The sequence below is a fragment of the Haliotis rufescens genome, unplaced genomic scaffold (assembly GCF_023055435.1).
Source record: "Haliotis rufescens isolate VD_foot unplaced genomic scaffold, xgHalRufe1.0.p SCAF_3, whole genome shotgun sequence".
NCBI classification, from domain to species: Eukaryota; Metazoa; Mollusca; class Gastropoda; order Lepetellida; family Haliotidae; genus Haliotis; species Haliotis rufescens.
Genome location: NW_025964001.1, coordinates 18,620,818 through 18,648,524, shown reverse-complemented (window position 1 = coordinate 18,648,524; position 27,707 = coordinate 18,620,818). Strand labels below are relative to the sequence as shown.

The following is a 27,707-nucleotide window of genomic DNA, read 5'->3' as shown; positions in this document are numbered from 1 at the left end:
CAGAATCTCTTTGTCTTGTTCTTTGATGATGCTTGCATTTTCACAAAAGAATCAACATATACAATCTGTGAGAAGCAATGTGATAGGTCATTTTCTAACATTGCTTCTTGTTATCATTGGCCATTATTTGATGTGTAAGTTTGCAAACCTTTAAAACATTTTAGAAAGGTCTGTATTTTCCCCTGGCTTTTGAATGTACTTGTGGATGAAAATGTTTCTTTAACACAGATTACATAACTCCTAAGAATGGCATTTTAACATTTTGATTCTGTTTGTAAACAAGGCATTTAGAAATAAACACAGCATTTCTGATTGACTGGTTCATCCATCTTGTGATTTAATCTTAACAGGTCTTTGTTCCCTAACTACAGAATCAGAAGTGTCGTAATTGTTTCCAAATAACAACCTCCCTACTAAAAGCATTGTAAGAACAAAAGAAAGGTTACTGGTCGTGTTTGCTACGTGCAATGGCAGCATCAAAGTAACCAAGTCTTACAACTACAATGTTTCAGCTATCATGATCCATTTATCTTTTGATTGAAACATTTTGATAAAACAAATAAAGCAATCCCAATATCCCCTGTGATGTAAATATTGTTTTGATATGGTCTGCTAATTTACATATGTGCCAATATAAGAGAAACACTGAAACATGTTGACCACGTGGATTCTGACTCTTGATAAACGACAAATAACAAGTGACTTAAGGTTTATGTCCAATGTGATTGAGGATTCAAACTCAGACCACAACATTGTATGTTGTCAGGCCTCACTACCATATACAGATTTGTTTGTTTTCTGTTAGTTCGCTGAAAATTATTTCCCAAATTCCACGATGCATTTTCATTGTGTATCAGTATACCATGCTCCACAGTCTAGGCACATTTCCAGACCAGTGTTGATAATGTAATCAGTGCCATGTGTGAAACAGATATTGTCTCTGTGTAATTAGGGTAATTGTCAACTTCTTGACTGATAAGTATCATGTATTTCAGTTGGCAGACAAGGTTGGTTGAAACCAACTTTGATGGGACTGCCAATTGCCATGAGCCCAGCTCTTCTTTAACTGTTTTCTCTGAGATCATATTCCACATCCTCAGTACCTGTTTTATAGTGTGAACGTATGTTAATTCCTAAATCCCTGCCTCTTTCTAGAAATAGGCAATATCCACAAGAATAGGCTCAACAAAATAATATCTCATTAAAATCAGATCTTAGTTCTTAACTATTTGTTTAGTGGTAGCGAGAACTAAGATCTGACAAAACAATTTTAATAAAATAATTTCCATCAATATTTCTTATGAAAGAAGTAGAGCAATACAATGGTGAAAATCAAATTGAAACTACAATGCCACTACATATGTCTGTACCTGTGGGGCACGTGGCGCTGTCCATTCACCAGAGCAAGTATGACATTGCCAAGGGCAGAGAGACTAAGGGCAACGTTGTTGGGATCCTTCGACTTGGACGTACTTCCTAGGTCAATCAAGTGTAGTCGACTTCGCCCTCCAGCAACTAAAAAAGAAGAATCCATTTTAAATCAATTATCTTTGTCTGAGTTGATTACAACAATGAAACACGTAATTCTATTACCACTTCTTGCAGGCTTAGTCTACATGCAAACCCTCCCTGCTTGAGGCCATGGTGTATAGAAAAGCTGAAAAAAATGGCCTAATTTGTAGCAGTATTGCTACAAATTAAGATACATTTTTAATGATATCTTTTACACTAACCTACCCATTAAAAGCTTCCTCAACTGTAATGAAAGGAAAATCAATTTTATCCGCAAGAAAGTTATACCATAAATTTAATAAAGTTCCAAGTTTACATGAAAGTTTCTCATATCAACCGCAGGAGATAGTTATTTCAAAATTTGGAACAACCTTTTTCCAATATTTCAATCAGTTATTATGTCTGTTGCAATAGAAAAATGCCTGAAAAAGCTTAGAGATTCCATGGAAGAAGGTGAAAAACTTGACACTTACTCTGGACCCCAACTTGCAGCTTCACAGCCCAACAACCACTCGAAAGTGAAGAGAAACTATTTTTACGTTGGCTGCTTTAGCTCTGCTGGTTTCCTAGTGCCTCCTGAGGCTAATGCTATTTGTTAGTGAACCAGCAACTTTTTATGATCATATCAGTGAGGTGTAAAATAGCTTCCGCAGAGTTTATCATTCAATCGAAAGAGTTACACTTATTTCAGGCACAGACCTAATCCATTTGAGTTTACTCAAAAGTGATATTTAACAGAAAAACTAGCCCATAAAAACCTGTTGGAAAAAAATCAATTTCTACAACAGCCATATCATGAAAACATATCAACAAGCAATCTCTGTCAAATTACAAAAATGAAATTCAATCCCCGTGAAAAAAAAAGAGAAAAATATCTACCTCCAAGAAGCAATTCGCAGGAAGATATCGTAGATAAATCCCAGCTACTACCAGCTGAAGAGCAAAAGGAATGAGGCAATTCTGCATACATTCACCCCTGTATGCGAGAAGTCAAGGCCAATGACTACTACTCAGGAAATCTGATGAATTTACCAGCTTACAGTAGATTTGTAGTCTGTTATCTTGAAGTAGCCTCTAAGCAGACCATCCCCCACTATCTCCTTGCCCTGCTAATGACCACTGTCGGTCACACCAGTTAACTGATCATACTGCGGCTAAATTCCTTATATCACTTCAGCCACAGCCAGAGGTGTTTTAATTGCCGGTTGCCATACCCCCTCCAAGCATCCCTCACAAACCAGACGACACCCTCCCTTGATGTCTTGTGAGACATTGCATTGTTCATTTCATCCCTGACCCCGTCAATTTCAATTGTGACACTTACACTTGAGCCATGTCTACACATGCCAATTGTTGTCTAGCTTGTAACTCACAGCACACAATGCATGTAAATCATTGCATTGCAAATACTTATCTCTCGCACTCTGTTTTATGATATGTGTTAATCCCTTGTACTGATGTTTTTATAGCCTTTCAAGGGGATTAAGCCCAATCGGCTATATCATTCACTTACAAGAGCTATACCTGCACAATAAACATGGTCACTGTCCTCCGAAACAACATAGCATATATTAGTTCTTTGAGCCTGAACGTGCTTCATTGTCACTGCTAAATAAAGGTTCTGGTCTCTTAACAGGTAATTAGCGTTTAATTGCCTATGATGGCCCTAGGCCATATGTGTTAATTTACCTTGTTCTACAATAAACACAACAGATTAGACCAATTAATTTAGTTCCATAGACGAGTCAATTATTTTATAATCTTGTGTAAATATTTTGGCAGTTTTAATTTGATGTATTATTGTATTTCTGTACATACATAAATAACAAATTCTCTTTGATCACTAGAGTCTAAAGTCAGTTCAGCATAATTAACACACTAATCTTCTATAAGAAATTTCATTTAGTTTGCAAATAAGATGACTCTCTTTTCATTTTCAAACTATCAGAATGATTAATTTTAATTTTTAATTTTAAGATTTTATTTGAACAAATTGAAATATGATGCAACCATTTTGGTTTGAAATAGGACAATGTTTGTTTCCAACCCTTTAATTTTTTAAAGAGTGTATTGTGCCATTCTACGCAATCCGAAATATGTCTTTGATGGAATACTGTATTAATCTACAACTCTGGGAACAATAAAAACGTTTAACATTTTTTTTAAAAATTGGAATAGGAAATATATTTTTTTTAAATGTATTGAAAAAGTGCATCATAAAAACAACTTTTTTTCAAGGAAAAAGATAACTTTATCCAATTATTTTCTCAAATTATAAAAAGTCTGATCATTAATTTTTAAGAATAAATATTTTAAGGTTAAGATGGAATACCCAAAGCTAAGAATTCTTTAAAACAGATTGTTTAAGCATTTCATGTGTTTACATAGCTACAAGGCTGAAGCCAGAAAACTGGATATCCAATGGCCATTCTTTAAAGCACTTTAACACTGAAGCCAAGGTGTGTGAAGGGATTTATTTATTTCAATGCAAGACCATAAACAAGTCGATGACCAATTTAAAGGGAAGGAGCTTTCCTTGAGTCTAGACTTGAGGCAAACATGAAAGATGTTCATTGATAATGAGAGAAAGATGGTCCCTTTCAGAGAAAGAGGAAACGTTTAGTGACAGATTTATACCATGTATCTATGTTGTTACTGGTTCAGCCTGACATAGGAAGGGGTGTGCTCCATGAATCATCCCTGCCAATGAAGCATGGCTCTCACTCATCCATCCCGTGTGTGTTTATTTTGAAGAGTCTAGTGACAAGATGGAGACTGAAGAAGATTTTTTTGTCCTCTAACGGATCTGTGAATGATTTGGAAAAATAAATAGACAATATTTCATAGAAATTGGTTCCATGGTGAAAATTAATTATTTCGTCTCATCTGTTATGGATTTGGGATACTTTTAAGGCTGAAAACAAATTGTGTTTGTTTTTCAATTTTGATTAATTCTGGTGGAATAAACACTGTTATCCAGCACATTTTCTCAACCAACATGTTTTACTCATCCCGAGGGAAGAAAACCAGAATTTTATTTGGTTGGTAACTATCAACTTCTTCTTGCACAAAATAAAATAAAACCTCAATTAGAGCGAATAATAAGACATACAACTTTATAATAACAACTTCTGGTTTATTGCACTTCAGCCTGAAAACAGTGTAACTATAAGAATCTACACAGAAATGTTTATGCAATAAACCAGAGCCCACATGTACAAAGTGATCTTAGCACTACAATTATTGTAGTGAGTGATTGAGTATGGTTTTTACGCCGCTTTTAGCAATATTCCAGCAATATCACGACGGGGGACACCAGAAATGGGCCTCACACATTGTACCCATGTCGGGAATCGAACCCGGGTGTGACAAGCAAACGCTATAACCACTAGGCTACCCGACCGCCCCTACAATTATTGTAAGCCTATGTTAAAGTATCAGAGTTACGATCATCTTAGCGCTAAGATTGCTTTGTGTAAGTGGGTCCTGGTGTTGTTATCCATTATGTTTACATGTTATCATTTACTCACCAACTTCTAAAATGCCAATCAAACAGTTATTTAGAGCTTACTTTCTAAATTAAAGAATCAGTCAACAATTTAAATTATTTTTTTCTTTTCTAGAAAGCTATGATATTATTACAATTCTGTCATAAGAGTGAAAAAAATCAGAATCAGGGCTCATTGTTCAGTCTCTGCTTCTCTTCTACCGCCCCCACCCCCACCCAACAACGGACCGACCCCCTTCCCTTCTAACAGCAGCCACTTGCCAGCTGTGAATACACACAGCTCACCATCAGCAACAACAAACATCTCCTGGAGACATGTATCATTGTCAATGGAGTCGGCTACCCACAACATGATACAGGCAGTTAGCAGTAGATGAGGCTGTAATTGCCTGGATCTGATGAAGCATTTGTGTTCTGTGATTCCTTGGCATTTCCCATTTTATGGGCTTCAAATTCATCATGTTGAGCACAGAATGATTTGAAAAATCCAAATATTATTCATGTTAGTTTAGAAAGTTGACTGAAGTTATGTTACAGTAAATCTGATTTCACAGAGAATCATGTCTATCAGTATTAATCTGGATGCTTTTGCCAAAAAAAAGTCCACATAGATTACAAACAACTTTCAGGGTTCGACACAACTGCTAGTTTGTGTCTTAGCCCTAAGATTAGAGAAAATGTGGACGGAAAAGTTAGTTTTTGTATCACAAACCACTAGACAGAAATGAGCTGTGGACTAGTTGGATTTAGTTCATGGTGTCTACCCCCTGGTTTTCTATACAGGGTTTCTAACTATCATGAAATCAGACATTTCTGTGTTGCACTGAACACCACAGATTTATACATTCCATGGATTATGCAAACATAAATATTTTCTTGCCAGACAAAACATGACAAATTTGACATGTAATCACCGTTATCATTATAACAAGAATCTTGAACACTCGTGCCAATGTCAAATGTCAATGCAGAAAGATAAATATGACAATTTGTTTGAGTCAACAGGGAGAGAGTGTCGTGCCTCACACCTCCGAACAAGTTGATAAACTATCCCTTTCGGAACAAACATAATCTACTGACACGCAAAATAAAGAGATAACTACGACCTGTTTGACACATTCTTGCAAAAAGTCAAATAAAAACATCCTGTACCAGCAACGGCATTTTGATACAAGTAATTCCGTGTTGATGAAGACCCTCCTGTCAAGGGACAAGTCAGGGCTAATTTAATGAACTTAAACATGGACTGAATTTAAAATGAGCTGGCAACTCCAGAGGGGGCTTGTTAGTGCCCAAGAGCCACGGGTTTTCATCATTTGACATAAGCCCTAGAATCCATTGGTCCCCGGCCCTGTACTTGAATGACCCTGAAATGTGGCATTATGGAATACCTTCCTCCTCTTATCACTTTAACCAAGTACATGCAAGACGGAAGCCAAATGTCACCTTATTAAAAACAGTTTGTTTAAACTGTCAATTAGGGAAAAGATCTCCCTGCCTAATTTTTCAAACCAGTCCCACCATTTCTGTATTGACAGACTATTTGGAGTCAGTGTACTTGCTGGCATGCTAGTCTATGGAAGAGTCGCAGCTGGATTTTGACCCTGGTGAAAATATCACTGTGTCTGGTCTCTGGTGAGGGGGAATTGATGGAAACTTTGATCAGGCATGTAATTTGTAGTATAGGCCAACAAACCCAGTCAGCTCATAGAGAAACATCAAATATAGAATGACCTATGTTTCCATAGAGTTCCCAATTGTGCAGAATGGGGTGATCCAGTGTAGATTTGGGTGATGAATCAGCTACAGATAACGGTAGAAACCACTGAGGTTATTTTGATTAAAGTCTCTTGTTTAGACCCTAGAGCATATTTTTTCTTAAACAATCAGCCATGAATAGCTGCAGTACTGCTGATTTGGCTATAAGCAATATTCACTCACTCATTTTGTCACTAAAACAATCACCCCCTATATTCCATTTGCAACCCCATCTCAGTTCCAGCAACCTATTCTCATCTGGTCAATGACAAAAGCTTCAAGATCAGATCTTGCATAGATAAACCATGTATGCAGACATAAATGATCCTGCAGATGACATTTGTTCTGAATCATCTGGTTGATTGGTGAAATTCAGTTCTTGGGCCCCATTTCACAAAGGGATCATAGTTTTATGACAGTCGTAATTGTTTAAGTATGGAGGTTACGATCACTTTAGCCCACGATCACTTTAGCCTACGATCACTTAGTTATAGTGGAACGGGGCCCTGGACTACAGGTCTACAGTGTTTCATAATGGGTGAGTGAGTGAGTATGTGTGGTTTTACTAATAAATGTCTTGTTTCTCATGACCTTCCTGCCTCTAAAACTGCTCTTGCCCCTGATATTTTTTTAATCATTAAGCACTCTTAAAAAAAACATTTTCAAGTCAAATTATGTTTTTGCACCAGATTTCAACTTTTTGCACCTGCCATGATAATCATAGTATGTCCATGTGAAGGGAAACCTGGTATGACCAACATGGACTCGAGTGGGATTGGTATGATGGGGAACAACAAGAATGTATTAAACAAAGGTCTTCTGAATGAAGGCAAATACTTTAACCACTAGGGGAGTGGTACCAGGGGTAGCTAAAAATGTGATCAAGATGACTGTGCATGATTACAGACCACAGATTATTTCTGTTCCAGTGTTAGTTGCCTAGGGAATTATTTACAGGCTGATATGACACAGCTGTAATTGGAGACTGCAACACTAGAACCTAGACTAACAATTAGTCTCTGAAATCTTATTTTAACACAATATCCTTCTTGACTCTTCTTAAATTTTTTTTAAAAAATTCCCTATACTGATTTCAGAATAGAGCTAGCTAGCGCTGTCTAGACTTGCTTTTGTATGCGTTTCTAGATTGATTTTTTTTCATAAAATAAATATATTCCATGGTCGTGGCGTGGAATAGAGCTAGGTCGCGCTGGCTAGACTTGCTTTTGTATGCGTTTCTAGATTGAATTTTTTTCATAAAATAAATATATTCCACGGTCATGGTGTGGAATAGAGCTAGCTAGCGCTGGCTAGACTTGCTTTAGTATGCGTTTCTAGATATATATTTTTTCATAAAATAAATATATTCCACGGTCATGGTGCAGGACTACACTAGAACCATATCCACTCATTTGTTGTTGAATGACAAGCAGGGGATGGAACCCACGAGTTGATATAAATACTCCACACACTTCACCTGGAGATGTTTCACAACTTGTGTTAAATTATTTTTCATTTTTTAGAAGAAAAGATGATTTCAAAAATAATTTCAAACTACTTGTTTATTAAATGAAAAAAACAAGAAATGGTTTATTGATGGTGATGTAGACTAACATCTAGTCTCTGAAATGAACATATCATACAGATAAAAACAGTTCTTAAATTATCTTAATAAAAATATAATAAAAGGGAGCCTAGAGACTCTCTTCATTTTCAGATACTGCAGTAATCTAGACTTGCCAAACATTATAGACTTGCATGGGCTGTATTTGATATATTTGTATCAGGGGCTGTAAGACAGACTAATGGTGATGTATTTGTTACGGGTTTCAGAATTGTGTTTTGTTTGCAGTGTTTCAGCGACTCATTCCAGCCTAGAAACATTTTGAAATTAGTGGTAATCTCTTTATCCTATTTTCAAGTGTACACTTCCTTTTGCCTAGCATTGTATATTGATTACACATTTTATTCCAGGCTATATGATGTATTGAAACCTGAAGAGGCTTGTATGTCCTATTTCCAGAATGGAAGGTTCTTGTTTCTAATCTCTACACAAGACTTTAAAGGTATGTTGCCCTAAGCATAACCTACCCCTGTAAAAGATTCCATAATGCTGGCAAGACTTAACAAATATCGGATCACTTTCATGCCTCAGGATAAGAAATTTAGCTTACTTCAGGTATCATTTATCATTTAATGTACTGATGTACTCTTGATTTCTAGACTATAGATTTTTATTTATTGTTGTATTAATCGTCATGAACCTAGAAAATGTTGGCAAATGTTCCATGGGCCTTTCTGTACAACCTGATACAATCTTTCCCAAGAGAAGCCGGAGGTTGTACAAGCCTATCACTATTATCAATACCACACCTGGAATTATGACTGGTCTTGAGATAAAAAACTGAGTCATTATTTTCACTCTCACAGTATCAAGATGATTTCAGCCTTTATGGCCAGGTAAATGTAGACTTGAGTGGGTCAGTGTACCCATTAATATGGTTCACAACAAGAGATAAGGATGACAGATGGTCACTTTCCCAGGGGTATAAGATAGACTAATATTTTGGGTAGGGAATAACCTTGCTCAATGCTTTTCAAAGGAAAAGCCCATGTTATTCAGGTTAGAATTCACAGTACATAGAAACAAATTATTTAAAAAAGATTAAGTGTTAATTTTCTTTGAGACTTGTTGAAAGTTTGGTGTGAGAAAGACCCCAGGTGATGTGGAGAAAGTCCCCAAATGATGTGGATAATGACCCCAGGTGATGTGGAGAAAGACCCCAGATAATGTGGAGAAGGACCCCGGGTGATGTGGAGAAAGACCCCGGGTGATGTGGAGAAAGTCCCCAGATAATGTGGAGAAAGACCCCGGTGATGTGGAGAAAGTCCCCAGATGATGTGGACAAAGACCCCAGATAATGTGGAGAAGGACCCCGGGTGATGTGGACAAAGACCCCGGGTGATGTGGAGAAAACCCCCGGCTGATGTGGAGAAAGACCCCAGATGATGTGGAGAAAGACCCCAGATAATGTGGAGAAGGACCCCGGGTGATGTGGAGAAAGTCCCCAGATGATGTGGAGAAAGTCACCAGATGATGTGGATAAAGACCCCAGGTGATGCGGAGAAAGACCCCAGATAATGTGGATTGTGACTCACCTCCAGGAAGTCCTGCCTTGGTGTTAGTCTTCTCAATACGGTACTGGTACACATGAAGAGTGAACAACACATGGGATGACCTCCCTTCCTCATCTGCAGAAGAATGATCAACAAGATCTGTTAACCTTTTCTTGACATAGCAAAATATTTAACAAATTTCAAAGTAACAAAAAAGCTTCAGTGAACAAGTAAATTCCTTCCAAATAAAACATAAAACATTATCTCGTAAATAGGTGCACATTTTTCACCTCGTTGAATCCTCAGGGCATAGGGACATATTTAAGAAATTGGTTTCAAACCTACTAAAGCTTCACTGAAGATGTAACATTTCTTTCAAATAAAACATGAAAGATCATCCCATCAAATGGCACACATATTGAACCATATTTCTTCTTAATGGATCCTTTGATCTTCAGTATAAAGAATTCGATTTAGTTTTATTCACAGCATGAGTTTGTCCCGCTATTGAACAACTATTTTAAGAATCTAATAATGGTAAGGCATGAATGAATGAAAGCTCCAATATGCTTACCAACAGGTGACCTTGCAGCAAGTGCAGCATCCAGGTAAAAGGCTGCTTTCTCAGCTGTCGGCGCCCTTAGTTCACTTTGGTTCTCAAGTTGGGTGCCACAGATCGGGTCCTCCCTTAAGTACACCCCTGGAGCCGTGCCCACCCCGGTTGTCTCTTGACCTGGAAGTGAGGAGAGAATGCATGAGGACATTTCAGAGTTTCCTAAATGTTAAACTAAGATCTTCAAGACAAGCAGTAATCTGCATTGAATGTTAATTGAAACAATCATAAGGTCAATTTTTCTTTTTATTGATTTACAGTTTTCATGCTTAAAATCCTGGATGGTAGATGGAGAAAAAACAAACAAAAAAACCTTCAGATATGTTGCCATGTGAGCAGTGTGAGTTAAGATTGTCTTGAAGATGACAGTTGTAATTTGAACCAGCAATCTGCTGATCCTGCCACAGCTAAGGGACACAACTCATACATTTAATTGTGGCATCATAGACTGCCCAAGCCAGTAAGACAGACAACCAAATCAAAGAATACATGTGGATTGAAAACAAATTCATCAAACATATACCATCCATGAATTGTGTGTGAAACTAAACCTTTCTGTTGACATAGTCATTTGTCACTGGATCAGGGCAACTAGTTGAGACATCTTAGGTTACTGAATTTTAGCTATTTCTAGTGTAAACTAACATTAATTAGAACCATCCGTAACATGATACTGTTTCTGGAAATTTTCACATCTAACAAATTGAAAAGAACTGAATTTCTTGCATGGTAAATGTTTCGCTAAAGTCAAAATCTACATTGACATTACCTGAATGCCATGCATCAGCTTGGCTCAAAACAAGATTGCAATGTGTGTTGAATTATTCATACTGATTTATTTTTCTAACTTTGTTCAGTTGTTTGCAGGCATTTGTAAACAGATACAATAAAAACAAGCTGGAGAAACAAAAACACAGACTTGCATGAGCCTGACTATCTCGAATAAACCATCTACTTTGTTACCTCTGGCTCGTCATGAACTTTTCCCACCAAAACCATCCAGACACTCTCAACAACAACCCCTTCCTCCACCAATTAAACCTAGTCTCTCAAATTGTCTGAGCACCAATCCAACATTTCCTTCAAATCATCTGAAGATCATCAACCATCTTCAAGCACCACATACCCAAGACTCTGACACAAGCAAATCATCTCCCATTTCATTGTGTTTAGCAAGTTTTGACGGAACTTAATGTAGCTTGCCTTCAGGACCAAGATGCACTGCCCCGGATGAGGTCGTTTGTTGATTGTATAAATACATGCACGCAAACCATCCGTGGACGCATCAACAAACACGACCAGTGGAAACAAACATAGGCTCCTGGAAGTGAACATTACTGTATGTTTAGAAGAATGGTTTTGCTCTCAGTGTTAACTGTCTTTCGACTGATGGTGCTTCATTCTTGAAGGATTGGTCAGTTTCCTGTTCGAAGTGGTCTACCAGTTAATGTGATGAATCTGTTTGTACCATTTTTACCAAGGAACTTTGTGTTGGTGGTTTTGTTAAAACCTCTTTAATCAATATTTCAGTCCTATCGTTCTTGTGGCACAAAGAATGGGCTTTACACATTGTACAGATGTGGGGGAATCAAACTCAACTCTTCAGCATGCCGAGCAAATACTTTTACCTCAAGGCTACCCCAGCAATTTATTCAAAGAAATGAAATATTGTTAAAAAAAAGTTAAAATTACTGCATATCACACATCACATGATAGTGTTAGCAGAGATTTCTCATGAATATGTAAAGGGCTTTGTCGCTTTTATTTAAAACACTGTTTAACTGACTTGATTGGATAAGATTCAACACAGAGATGGTCCATAAAATAACTTTCAGTTAGGCAAACAGCCCCACGTTTAAAAATCAAGAAGAATAATTTTTGTTCATTCATTTTTTTTAAATTTAACCTTTCAACCCTTTTTCATAAAAAATACATCTCATAAACCAAGAAAACAGAATGTTAATATTCTTATGATAAGAAAAAGACCTGACATATCTTGCACAGAAAAAATATGAACCATGTCAAATTAGCCCTGACAAATTAGGGACAGTACTACAAAACACATATCTCAACAAAATTACCCACAAGCTAATTGAAAAAATGACAGGCGACGCATTACTCAACCAAACCAAACCAATAACCACAGTTTCATCTTTTTGCTGTAGACGGAGAGAGGTCAAAGTTGTCCCAGACACCGATACATTCTGTGTTGTTTGTATTACCCAAGCTTTGCCTACATCAGCCTATCAGCCGTTCCTCCAGAAGAAGGGGCAAATTATGACATAGGGACATGCAACCGCCCGGGTAGACATTGACAGCAGCCGAAGTCGTCGGAGTCAGCGACGATTGATTGATGGGGAGAGTGGAAGGGACGAGATGTGTCAAGATGCACACATTACCGCCACTGCTATAGATTGCTTAACTAACATTGTGCCTGTAACTGCCTTTCCCTGCTAGGCTTGAAGAAGAAGGAAGAGCTTCCACTAAACAGCCAGGCTCGAAGTGGGCAATTGATGAGAAATCAATCAATGGCCTCGTCAAATATTGACCTATGCAGATAGTAAAGAAGAGTTTATCTTCCACAGACGCCATGCTGTGAACTCGACACTTTCTTGATTCCTGGCGTCAAAATACTTTAGCTTTTTCTAATACATTGTAGATGAGACTTTAAGGTTTGAATATGCTCTTCAGGGTGAGACTGTTCGTAAAATACATATTTACTGAAGTGAATGCAGAGACGGTTGCTGATTTGATAGCATAGGTCAGAAAAGTTTAATAATGAACTTTCCATGAAAGCTAAATTGAATTTTGTGAATTTTTTTTACAAAAGTTAACAGAACGTGGATATGTTCCTCCTTTCATACATTACAGGCAGAAATTGAACACAGAATCTTATTTGAACTAATGAAGAAGAAGTACTGCTGTTTTGTATTTTCTTCAGCTGAATAAATCTTCATGAACGAATTTACGATTGCCAAAGTGAGTTTCCAATAATGACCCTTGACTCTGTTGCCATGTCGTGATTACGAATCGACAATAATCCCTGGATGCCGGGAATTAGATGCTGACGCAATCAAACCGGTGGTGATGGCATCCAGAAATCACGACAACAGTCACACTTGATAAAAAACAGTCTTTCTCGTTTTTTCTCAAAAAAGGACTTTCCACAAATGATCACATGCAAATGAAATTGAATTACTGGTTGCGACCTGGGAACATTTTTGGTGTGTGACCAGGGTTGAGTTAACAGAAACGCACAGCTGAAGGCTTGGCGATCTTAATCGATCCAAGAATTAGTTTCCTTACTGTAGAACTCAGTACATGACAATTCAGAGTGATTCTTAATTGAATCATTTCCCGCAGTAGTTGATAGAGCGAGAGAAAAGGATGCAGAGAGGGCCTTGGCAAGCATTTCCTATGAGTGTCACACAATGTTCAGAAGTGTGGTCATGGCTGACTTCCCCTACCCAATACAAGCTCTGTCACACCAAGGCAAATTCTTCAGCTACTCCTCTTATTGAGCAGTGATCTTGAAACATCCGCCACTTGTGGCTTGTTACATCCGTTTTATCTCAAAACTGGTGAGCCACTGCTGTTTTGCACTATTTGTTAGACTTCGTCCTCTCCATGGGTGCTGGATTGTGATAGCCATGTATTTTGGCTGCCGTTAGCAACAGCTTGGGGGAGGTTGTAGGAGATGGGCTTGATTTAGCAGGAATCCCTTCGTTTATGTACCACACCATCTTGAAAGTATTTTCTGGTTTGATTTATTGCATTGGAAATGCAAAGGGTCTTCACTTCAGAAGCAAACAGACCGAAAGATGTCCATTTTAGAATGGAAGCCACCTTGTGAGAAGTATTTATTATCTAAATTCTCCCCATCAGAGCTAATTAACTTGCATGAATCTTTACCAATTGCCAGAAGTTAGAAATAAGTGAGTCTTGATCATAGATTTCATAAACGATTTATTCTTGTCAGCTAAAATTGATCTTGTTTGTTCCTTTACAATATGGGGTTAATTTAACCTATAGGAGGCCAATAGAGATGTGATTGGATGATATTCCACCTTTTTTATTGTACTAGACATAACAGTTCTGATTTTCCTAAATCAACCCTAAAATCTTTATCCAAGCAATCCCTTTTGCCACTTGTGAGAATTCCTTTCATAATGTATTTGTACAATGTCTGGCGAATGGTATTCCTGATATCCATGATCTGAATAAGAAACGATAGAATTGCTTCGTGTCGAAAAAAACCATCAAAGTGGGAGTTAAATCACTTTCAACAGTGTCTGGGGTGCTTCTTGTCACAGGGATGATATTAGGGCGTCACCACAACTGCATATACTGCACATTATGTGCACGTTAAGGGCATCTTCTTAGCATGTGCATCTGATCAGTGTCATTACCCCACTATGATACTTGTCAGATCAGTGGCCCCACACGTTATGAACAGCAGGCTCAATTTCCCATAATGCAAATAGATATTATAAAGACAATCTCCAACTGGTAATTAAGAACACTTTCCGATCCAATTAATTAGTTTGTGAGTCACGCTTTTCCAATGTGATGGCATGCAGTTGAAGAATCTAATTTGCAATGGTCTGCTTATCAAACAACATTGAATAGCTTGCAATGAGATTTAGAAGCAACAATCACAGGCTGTTGTGTATTACTCAGAATGGTTTGCGCTGAAGAGGGGAAGATTAAATCCTTTTGTCCTCAACACAGTTTCGGGGATCTCATTGGCAGAACATGTTAGGATAACATCGACGGATCTGCATGTTGCCTGTTCTTTCTAAAGCCTTGTTTGCTTCTGGTTAATAAGGTTTCATCTTTTGTTAGCTAATAAGTCCTAAGGAATGTCGGAATCGGTCTCTGATGCTATTGTGGTACGAGGAATCGTTTTTGACAGAGGCCTCTTTCAAGATCAATTTGTTGCACTGAGACAACTTGGCCATTATGCGTTGAACAAAGTCAGCTGAAGTAGCGGTTGCATTGCTTGATTTGACAACAATTCAAACAGGATTTTTTTCAAATCTCTGCTTCCTTTATCAGAGGTTTGCAAATTTTCAATTCATGATAAAATTACACAAAAATTTCACAGAAGAAATCCGTTGATAATCATAATTCCTAGCAGGCCAAAAAATTGGATTTTTAGAATTCTTGACTCAAATTGATTTTTGCATTGAAAAGGGAATTGGAATGTTGAAACCCTCTGAAGAACATTGCAAATATAATTTGTTTTAACATAATAGGTTCAATTCAAGGAATCAAACTATAGTATGGCTTTGGAAGTTAAGCAGACTTTTTCATTGGCACAAGTTGATACAAAGCTCTTGTAGAACATTAGGACATACAACAGTGCAATTAATGACTTATCCAAAAGTTCCAAACAAATAACACAGCAGCTGTACATGAGTAACATAGTTTCAGGCTAATCCTGCTTTGAGAAAAAGTCTTTGCATGCATTTACACCGATCTGAGAAGCATGTTACAGACATGTCTGAAAGAAACTTGAATCGCTTGCCATTAAGCCTGATTATATTACCAACCTGAGGTTTAGAATATCCTAGCAGATTTCAAGACCACCAGTAAGACTGACTCCAAAGGTATTATATCCTAGCCAGAAATATAGAACCATGGATCCAATGAGTCGGGCATGTAGAACATGATCTATGGAGATCTCAACCCCTCATGCTCTAACCGATTCCTTGTTTTCAAATTCCAGCTTAATTTTTCATTCACAAATAGAACACCATGCTACTGTGGTGTTTTGTGTTTCATGAATGTGGTGATTGGAGCGCATAACAAATTCTTAGGCCTTGCTCTTCTCAGAAGTTATTTGATGTGGAATTTTGAAAGGTATTATGTTTGTCTAGCTAATTCTAACAACTATGGCCCAAACATGATGAAATTGATGGTCACAGTGTCTCAACATGCAATAAAAATGGTGATAATGGACATTTTGAAATATTATCACATGTAATTGTGAGTCATGGTGACCTTGCCTGGCCAGGACATTTAATTTCCAACTTTCTGCTTTTCTGTAGTCTAAATAACTATCAAATACTTTACAAACGTAACTTTCAACACTATGAACAAGCTAACAAGACCCTGATTTCTGAGGATTACAACTGAAATCAAATATTGCATCATATTGCAGGCTCTATAAATATTTCAGTCTGTAATGACATAAAATTCATGAATTCATGGTATATCAAGGGATTGCATGAATTTGCATGTTATGAAATGATAAAGTGTCCTTGACAAATACTTAAAGACTAATGGCTTAAAATTCATGGTACTGGTATATAGAAGGATTTCCTGGGATCCATATGTTATGAAATATTAAAGTATTTTTGGACAAATACTAAGGCGAATGGCTTAAAATTCATTAATTCATGGTATATCGAAGAACTTCATGGGATCTGCATATTATGAAATGCTTGGGTATCCCTGGACAACTGCAGTCCTGGTATTTCCTAGCAACTTGTTGAGAAGTGGAATGACCAGTCAGGACAATTAAAGAGGGATGTGGCGTGAGGCAATTGGTAGTCCAGGCAACTTGGATTCAAGTCATTCAAAAACCACTTAGTTTGTCTGCTAACTAAAATCTTATGATGTAGATCAATCTCGCAGCTGATAATTACCCTAATTACCCATAGACAATGTATCAGCTTAACACATGGGACTGATTACAATGTCTAGACATAGAGCTGGAAGCGGGCACTAGACCATGGAACATCGCTAGTTCCTCTGCACAGGTAGCCTAGGAACTTACCAGAGTGAAAAATGTTCAAAAACATTTGGGTTTTTTATAAAATTAAATCTTACTTTGAGCAACATCTGCAAGCAGATCATGCAGCACTTCCTGTTTGCCGATGACCTCAACTGCAGAGACTCGGACAGAGAAGCGAGCTCCAGTCTTTTCCTTCTGTTCATTGATGAGCTTGAACAACCAGGCAACAGCACATGGCACTACCCCCAACGTCTGAGACGAGTCGTCACTCCCGATCATTGTGTAACTTTTACCTGGAAAGATATGTATAATTGTTACATCATGAAATATGAGAGAGCATGAAAATTAGCATGGTTTTATGTTGTTTTTAACAATTCCACAGTGGGAGACCAGCAATACATTGTACCAATTAGGGAATCAAACCCAGGAATTTGTTGTGACAAGTCAAAGCTTAAACCACAAGGCTAATCCACCACTATGCATTATGAAGCATGTGTGGTCTGTAACTGTCCATCATTATGTGAATTCTTGTAGCGTCATGGCAACGCAGACCAATAATACTAATGTTGTATATAATTATCTTTTCCCTTTTTTCTCAGTGGAGCTCAATTTTTTATCAAAATGTGAATGAATAAAGGATGGGTAATAATTAAATCAAATTAACATATTTGATTCCCACATTTATTCCCATTTCAAAGTGATTATCATCTTAAACAATAAAAGTATTATCCATTTCAAATCTTGACACTTGTGAAAGTGAGAGTTATGCTTAACATTGCTTTGAACAGTATTTCACATAAATCATGGCATGACAGCTTGTTATATGTGATGAAGAACAGTCACGTGATACAACCACTAGATGTGTACAACTTTGGTGAAACCCTTAAGCATGGTTATAGTGCTGGAACCAGGACCAATGATTAGTAGATCCTAGCACAATCAAGGGACACAACTCTGCACAGTGAATTACATGCCTTAGCCAAATACAGAGCACATCTGAGATTTAACATCACCCCAATGTAGCCAACAAGCAATACTATCCCAATAATTATGAAACAATAGTTTTCAGGTCAGTCAAGACATATGAATTTCCCTCAAATGAAACACAAACAATTCCAAACACTAAATCTTCTCCAACTATTCTAATTAACCTAAATTTCATCAAACACTGACATTTCCAGCTTCAAGTTAACATAGATTCAATTTTTGTGAAATAACTAAAATCCAAAAATGACATATTTATCCCATTCTGTAAGTGCAGTTCCTCCCATACACTCTCCCACACATATCTTTGAAGCGAACCAGCAAGTTCCACAAGTGGGTCATGTTCTAGGGCTTACATAACTCATTTGTCTGCCAAACCTCTGTTCTGTGGTGATAATGATTGTTGCCATGAATCTGTTCCCTATTAATATAAACCATGTGTTGGACAGCATATTATGAAAATAATTAGAAATTCAATTATGTGGCTTGCCTAATTATCCTCAAAGAAATTGATAGTAAACAAGTGTTCCATCTTGATGAACACATTAACTATGCACATGTCTTTATCATAATAACATGTTAAGGATCTCAAGCGGGGAACTTGCCTTGTGATGCTAATGAAATCTGAAATAATAATTAATTTAAGACTGAATTTAAATTTGCAGTACAGTATATATCTAAACCATGTAGGCGGAAAATTTGCATTTATATATTTTAAGAAACAGAGGATTTTGTTGTGTGACAAAAAAGTCATTGATTTCATGTTACGAGTATACTGATATTGCACTGTAGACTCAGTGGTTTGAGGCATTTTATTAAATGTACAGAGTTACGTCCCTTAGTCATGCAAGGATCTAAAAATCACAGGTTTGGGTTCCATATACATTTATGATCATTGATGTGTCAGCATACCCGTGATAGTGGCTTTCACTATACCCATGCTTGTGGCTTTCACTATACCCGTGCTTGAGGCTTTCACTATACCCATGCTTTTGGCAAACTGGCAAACATCTACAGCCTAATGAATGCCCAACCTAAATCTATACACATTTGTGTGTTATTATCCATATAAAGAAAATAGCTCTCTTCAAATTAGGGTATTAAAGTGCTTATTTCTCGAAAATCAATAATAAAATATTTTGTGTTATTTTTATTACTTTTAATTGAAAATGAAAAAGAATAAAACTAAATTTATGTTATTCATCAAAATACAATACATGAATCACGCATATCATTTAACTTTTGAATCATTGAGAAGAAATACAAAATAAATCCAGGAATTGATCAAGTGTGAAACAACGGCAATGAAATTTATGACAAAAATTGCACTGAGCATCCATGCATCAAATTATTGCAGTGAAATTTTAGACAGGAACTGTCAAAAGATCTTGAATTTTTCTTTATTCAATATTTTCTTCTATCCCACAAGCAAGGCACACTTATAGACTTTTCACCGAGGTACTAGTCTCCGGAATATCCGGAATCTGACCACAGCGCCTGAATATGATAACAACAGTCCAATCACTATAAGGAGCAGCAATTAAGACCAATGAAAGGTGATTTATTCCAGTGGTCAAGGCTAACGAAATGGCCATCGCAGATTAATAGAATGACCCACAATGGCAAGGGGAATAGGACCTCAGTGAAGAGGGGTTGTCGGACTAGAGGAGAGATTTGCTGGACATTTTGAGCGGTAAAATGGGTTCGAGTGGGGGGAACATTTGCAACGACATACTGGTTTTAACTGTACTAGGACATTTGCTGGGACATATTGGTATTACTGGAACATTTGCTAGGGCATACTGGTATTACTGGGGCATCTGCTAGGACATACTGGTATTTTAAGAACATTTGCTAGGACATACTGGTATTACTGGGACATCTGCTAGGACAAAATGGTATGACTGGGACATTTGCTAGGACATACTGGTATTACTGGGACATTTGCTAGGACATACTGGTATGACTGGAACATTTGCTAGGACATAATGGTATGACTGGGACATTTGCTAGGACATACTGGTATTTTAAGAACATTTGCTAGGACATACTGGTATTACTGGGACATCTGCTAGGACACAATGGTATGACTGGGACATTTGCTAGGACATACTGGCATTACTGGGACATTTGCTAGGACATACTGGTATTACTGGGACATCTGCTAGGACATACTGATATTACTGGGACATTTGTTGGGATATACTGGTATTACTGAGACATTTGCATGGACATACTGGTCTTACTGGGACATTTGCTAGGACATACTGGTATTACTGGGACATCTGCTAGGACATACTGGTATTACTGGGATATTTGTTAGGACATACTGATATTACTGGGACATTTGTTGGGATATACTGGTATTACTGGGACATTTGCATGGACATACTGGTCTTACTGGGACATTTGCTAGGACATACTGGTATTACTGGGACATTTGCTAGGACATACTGGTATTACTGGGATATTTTTTAGGACATACTGGTATTACTGGGACATTTGTTAGGACATACTGGTATTACTGGGACATTTGTTAGGATATACTGGTATTACTGGGACAATTGCATGGACATACTGGTCTTACTGGGACATTTGCTAGGACATACTCCGACATTTGTTAGGACATACTGGTATTACTGGGACATTTGCTAGGACATACTGGTATTACTGGGATATTTGTTAGGACATACTGGTATTACTGGGATATTAGTTAGGACATACTGGTATTACTGGGATATTTGTTAGGATATACTGGTATTACTCGGACATTTGTTAGGATATACTGGTATTACTGGGACAATTGCATGGACATACTGGTCTTACTAGGACATTTGCTAGGACATACTGGATTTACTGGAACATTTGCTAGGACATACTGGTATTACTGGGACATTTGCTAGGACATACTGGTATTACTGGGACATTTGTTAGGACATACTGGTATTACCGGGATATTTGTTAGGATATACTGGTATTACTGGGACATTTGTTAGGATATACTGGTATTACTCGGACATTTGTTAGGATATACTGGTATTACTGGGACAATTGCATGGACATACTGGTATTACTGGGACATTTGCTATGACATACTGGTATAACTGGGACATCTAGAATCCCATACTGGTATTACTGGGACATCTACAAGGACATACTTGTATTACTGGGACATCTACAAGGACATTTGACTGGCACATTTGCTAGGGCATTTTCTGGAACATATTGTTTGAAAATAGCTGGGACACTAGCTGGGATTTGAAGTCCTGCACCATGATTGTAGAATATATTTATTTTATGAAATCAAAACCAATCTAGGTATATATACAAAAGCAGGTCTAGCCAGCTCTAGCCAGATCAGCATCAGGAATATTATTTGTTTTAATTTTAGCGGAGAGAAGTGTATTGTGTAATATAAGATTTCATGGAACATATCTTAGTCAATGGGATTTGCACAACCAGAGGTTGCTACCAGCAGAGGAAGATGGCCGGTGAGCATTGAACCCCAAGATAACACAGTAGGGTGCTGTTCTAGCTTGTTGAGGGCAATATATTTCCCCAAAGTGACAGTGACAGTAATATTTGACACTAATGAATACAATGTGAATGTAACAGATAACATCCAGTGATAATCAGCTGAATAAATTCATTACATGACAGTGTAACATTTCTTATGTCAACTTTTTGCTTGAAACATATCAGGCGTGAAGATACCGGCCAACTTCATGTTTGCCGCCACTATGTATTATCACATGTCATAATACCCCCAGTCACTACAGAAAAGCCATATGGCAAAACGATCTGTCACGTATACTTAAAACTATCCTCAATCTTCTTATTTGAGCACAGCTTGAGTATGCTATTTATATCCAGTGATGAACAGTTAGTTAAACAACAGAGCAGAATGCTATCAACTATAGCAAGATAAGTTTCAGGTATAAAAGCATAATACACATAAAAAATGACTACCTTTCTGTTTCTACATGATATCGACCACGTTCCTGAAACCATTGTTCTCGATTACTACACACATTTTAATGAACATCTCTCCTTGCTGAACAGCTGAGCATGATACGAAATAGACAACAGCGTTAAGGCGTCAGTTTCGGTACAGTTCATCCCTGGCTCTTCCCTGATTGCTAGAAGCAAAGGGGGGTAGAACCCACTGTTTCTTAATTACTCTACCATCAGATGGGTAAGACGAAAAAATGGTAACAATGCTGAGGTTCTAGGATAGACGCCTCCTTGCAGACTGCAAGTCTTGTCGTTGCCTGATAAACTAATACCAGCCAGATATAAACGATAATTAGATTAAAATATCATGATACAGGTAATACAAAACAACACATGCAAATGATAGCCTAATGCAGGATTTAATGACCAGTAAATTTGTTAATTAAACCAGGTAATAAAGGATAGGTAGCATTATGTTTTAACATGATGAAAGAAAATGTGACCTCGCGCTCCTGCTATGCCAGCCATCCTGAAAGGGATACAGTAGTGATAGGTTTATAGATGGTGGGTGAGTGTTTTGTCAGTAAACATTCCTGTCCCCTATGGTACTACTGATAGTCCTGACTTGCACTTGAGATCTGGAATATCGTCTCCGCACAGAAAAAAGCATTGTTCTAACCGAGACACTTCTATTTCACCTCCTTGAAATCAAGAATTTTCACTGAAATGTTTTACAGCCCTGTTGTCCTAGTTATGCAATTGACAACAAATTTGATAGTCATTATTTCCAGATGGTGATGCTGACGGAGATAAGGACAAGATATGTTACGCTTGTAAAATTTCAACGTTGTCTTGCTCTCCCACTTATACAATTCATAAGCGTAAGTGAGCGAGTATGGTTTTATGCCGCTTTTAGCAATATTCCAGCAATATCACAGCGGGGGACACCAGAAATGGGCTTCACACATTGTACCCACGTCGGGAATCAAACCCAAGTCTTCGGCATAATGAGTGAACGCTTTAACCACTAGGCTACCTGACCGTCCCTATTCATAAGAGTACCGATAGGCGTTGAATATTAATTTCTTCTAAAGTGGAAGAAACAGACTACATAACTATAAAAAAATAACTAAAGGATCGACAAAAGACATGATATAATCCTAACTAATCCTACAATCAACCCCAAAAAACATTTACATTTACTTGAAAACGAAACAGACTATTAAAGTTTGAATCTGGGAATTCCCACCAAAAATAAATACCAATTTTAGAATCACTACCATCTTTTAATTAGATCTTTATCAGATTATACAGCAATTTACACAAGTCAAACATCCAACTTCTATATACCTCGGAGCCATGAGGTCCAATATCGTAATTCAACAGGCCATATTTGCTGTCTTGGTTTGCTATCATTGGATGAAACTGGCAGTGAGCTGATGCTTTACATGGCCGTGTAAAAACACAACAAATTGGTGGAATGGTGAACCTGACCACAGGCCATGACAGGGTAACAGGACTCTGCTGCCAATTTGTTGTGGTGAGCTGATAAATGTCATGCCCTCTCTCCAGACAGATTCAAGTGATAGCATAGCTTTAGGTAGAAATGGATCCGGAGCTAGTTAATGCGTCAGGTTTGGTTCTTTTGCAAAATCTTATCAGAGTGAAGTATTTGGTTTTGAAGACAAAAAGCACCTTTTTGCACATGATTTAACAAATTGTCACACTTAACATTTAGTAACACACATGTAACTGATAGGCCGCATAGGCAACATACTTGTTAAATGAAACTGAATAAAACACACATGAGTCTTTTTTTTCAGTGTTGTATTGTTTCCTATTGAAATTGCCACTTAAGATCTCTTTCAAGATATATACAAACGTAATAGATATTCAGACAAAAATATTTTATGTATGTTAATTAGCAAAAATAAACAGCAATGACATTCAAAATTTGTTTTCCCAAATTTAAGATAATATATTTGATTTTGCAAGGGATTCTTGGTCAATATTCCCTGGTAACTAGGTAATAGCCAAAAGAATGCTGCAGCAGTCCAAAGCAGTAATAAACAATTTATAGAAACCATCCATAACCTATAATCATTTCACACAGAATGGAGTCTCATAGCAAGTCTGTGTTTGCTGGATGATACAGAGGCTGGCTAGAAGGCACAGACTCAGTAATGAAGCCCTTTGCTTGTGGCCACGTCAGATGACACTGTGTACATAGAATAGCTTGCACTCTTGCTGTACAATTCCATCGACTCTGGCACAGACTCAGAGTACCAACTGTGCACACTAGGAGATTGATTTAGAAAATTGTCATCAGCATTTCCATCATTCCCAGAACTACATTACCTTTGACAGGTCACCGTCAATGGAAATGCAACCCATTTCCGTTAAAACATAATAAATATTTTGTCCTAATCCAAAAAAAATACCCCATGTGGCATTTTATTTTAATCACCAGAAAATTTAGAGTTCAATGCACCTTTAATATTTGAAATATCTCAAATTTATTGAATTATGTCCATTTTCGGTTTTGCAGCCCTACCTAAACTGTTTAGTAGAAGATGAGTTGAGAAAGGTCAAGTTCATCTTCTTCAACTGAGACAATAACACAAGCTGGATGGTGTCTCACTCATGCAGAAACTATTAAGACAGAGAATAAAGTGAGACTTGTCTCTAAATTCACATTCATCACCGATATTGACATCAATTAAGATGTAAGAGCTTTCACCTTTTAAGCATCTGTAAACTGATAAAGCAGCTCAAGCAGTTGTGGGGGAAAAGAGGCTATTTGACACATAAGAAGGTGCAAAGCTCAGTTAATTCCAAGACGCTATCTGCTCAAATATGACGTTAAGGATTATTTCTGCATGCCTGTTAGTTCATCCTTTCGCAAGACGTAAACAATTATGTAACATGTATTTGTATTTCCTCAACTAGAGTTCAATTATCCGTATTTTGTTTCAGCATATGGAAGGTATAAGGCTATTAAGTCTTGCCACTACTTGGTGCATAGCTCTTGAGAAACACATGGTTATGTGTGTAAACTGTGTTTTGAGGAAATGAGGTGTTACAGTTAACATTTTATTTTTATTTTCTTTCATTCATGTATTTGTGTTCTAGGAGTGTGGGGTATGACCTTCAACCCTTCAGGGAGTACTTCTCTCAGTGACAACAGTTCTGGGAATTCAACATAAATAATCCAGCAACTTAAATGTTTGTACAAAACATAATACCATTATGAATTCCTTATTTTTGAAGAGAGTCACTCAGCCTGACCCAATTGGAATCTATTCAATTGGTCCCTCAGTTTACATATACAAGAACGGGTTTATTTAAGAAAAAATACCAGGTATCTGATTTTCTATCAAAGATTAAACACTTAAATCTATCACAAAGACCATTTATAGATATAGATCTTCATATGTATATATAGGTTATTGTACTAAATATCATTTGGAGGCTGAGAAGAGTTGAACTAGGTGAAATTATTCTTCATTGACAAGATTATATATTTAATCATATATCGATAGAAATTGTTGAATAATACACTATATTCAGTCCATAATAATTACATTACTGTTATCAGCATTTGTGTAATTTTGTTTGTTCTTGGACTAGATGTACCTAAATATATTCATCCGTTCTTCAAAGCATAGAACAAACTTCTTATTCATAATTCAAGACACTATGTTTCTTCAGATCTTTTACCATAAACCAATATTCATCAGTAGTGCTAGACCACGAGACCGGACACAGAACCAAATCAATATTCATGTATACTATTACAAGCAATAGAATTAATCAGGGTAAAAAGTACCCTTAGAGTAGAACTATGTATTACAAAGACATAAAGCAATTTATCTTTTAATTTCTTTTTACTTTTTTTTAATAGCAGTTATGAACAAAAACCATCATCATATTAAACGTCAACACCAGAGAATTATAGATTCCATTGGTTTTAAAAGGCACAACAGTGTAAAAATGGATGGTGAATGAATCACAGAAAATAAGTGATGACACCAGGTGTTTGTGACTTCTCTGCAAAATGCACAGCCCATTGCATGATTCTGACTACATCGTAAGCATGTGTTTATGAATCAATATTACCCATGGTACCTATCATAAACACATGGAAAGTCAAGTCAATAGTTCACCTGAAAAAACAAGGCAACATTATGTACAAGTCAAAATAGGAAATTGCATCAGACATCTTTTTTGTCACTAATGCATCCAATTTGGAAATATGCTTCACATGTCTATTGTGAAAGCTTTACTGTGGTCTTGAACGATGTAGCCCTGATGTAACAGCTTTGTAATCTCAACATGTTTGTCATCTTAACATGTTTGTCATCTTAACATGTTTGTATCACCACCGCAGACAAATGTATTTCAAACCTAAAACAGCATGACTAAACAAGTGCAATCACCTCGTCATCAGGACTGTGGTATCTTAAGTTTCAGTAGTAATGAAAACAAAATTTGATCATGATGCTTGTTCTTAAGGCAATAGATTGCTATGATCGTTGTAACCTTAATGCAAACAAATCCTGCTTGATTCTATTAACCACAGGAAGTGGAACCACTACAGGAATGTGCGGACAGCGCGGAAAATTTTTCAAGTTTTCCTGTCGGAAATGAGATTCATCACAACAAGAACTCTTCATACGGACAATCTCTCAGAAGTAGCAGTGTCCATTCTGAAATTAGCACATGTCAATTTCACTCAAATTCTGTTTTCACAAGCATTTTTTTCTTGAATGACAAATACATACAACCAACCGCTGCAAAGAATTCCAGAACATTTTGGGATACTTTTTACGAATGATAAAATATTTGGATTTGAAAAACACCATTAATTTCATAATCAACGTTATTACAGAAAGATGCTTCATTAGCAAAGATGCTTTTTGTTCAAATATGATTATCGAAATCAAGATTGAGCAATGATGGATTTGGCTTGTAATAACTCAAAATCACATTAACAGTGCAAAGTGTATATGCAAGGGTAATAACGGCTACTCTTCAAAGTATTTCCATTAGCCAATTCAAGATGAAGATTCCTCCAATTTCTAACTGTGAGCCCACCAACATGGCAGTTTGCTTACGGAGCTTAACCCTGATAATCCCAAAGTTTCATCAAGAGAATTTTAATATCATTAGTTTCAGGATTCAAGAGTTAATATTCCTCCACTGGCATGCTGCCAAGCCATGTTCCAAGCTGATGAAGTATAAAAGTCATCAAATTCTTGCTGATAGTTCACTAGCTCTATCTACATCAAAAGATACATTAAGAAACCCTCATACTTACTTCGCATCTCATGATTATAAAGGTTTAAAGTCTGGTAGTCATGCTTAACCTGGCAATTGCATTTTAAGACGTAATAAAACTAAGCTCTTTGATCATACAAAAGGAATATCGAAGTTGTCAAGTGGCATTTGCAGTTATCAGCTGCAAGACATCTCAAAATAGAAGCAGGGTTGACACAACAGAAAATCTTTAATGTCAA

At 37.1% G+C, this 27,707-nt stretch overlaps 1 protein-coding gene across 6 annotated transcripts in view; it reads right to left on the bottom strand.

The window, feature by feature from the left end:
- The window catches only part of LOC124137030 (kinesin-like protein KIF26B), a 324,882-nt gene that overhangs the window by 18,086 nt on the left and 279,089 nt on the right, over positions 1–27,707 (bottom strand). For all 6 annotated transcript variants that reach the window (XM_048403869.1, XM_046503131.2, XM_046503128.2 and 3 more), the window contains 4 exons: positions 17,346–17,543; positions 10,470–10,628; positions 9,938–10,030; positions 1,371–1,515 (listed from right to left, as the gene is read on the bottom strand). In XM_048403869.1, coding sequence (XP_048259826.1) covers positions 1,371–1,515; positions 9,938–10,030; positions 10,470–10,628; positions 17,346–17,543 — 595 coding nt within the window. The remainder of the gene's footprint in view (positions 1–1,370; positions 1,516–9,937; positions 10,031–10,469; positions 10,629–17,345; positions 17,544–27,707) is intronic.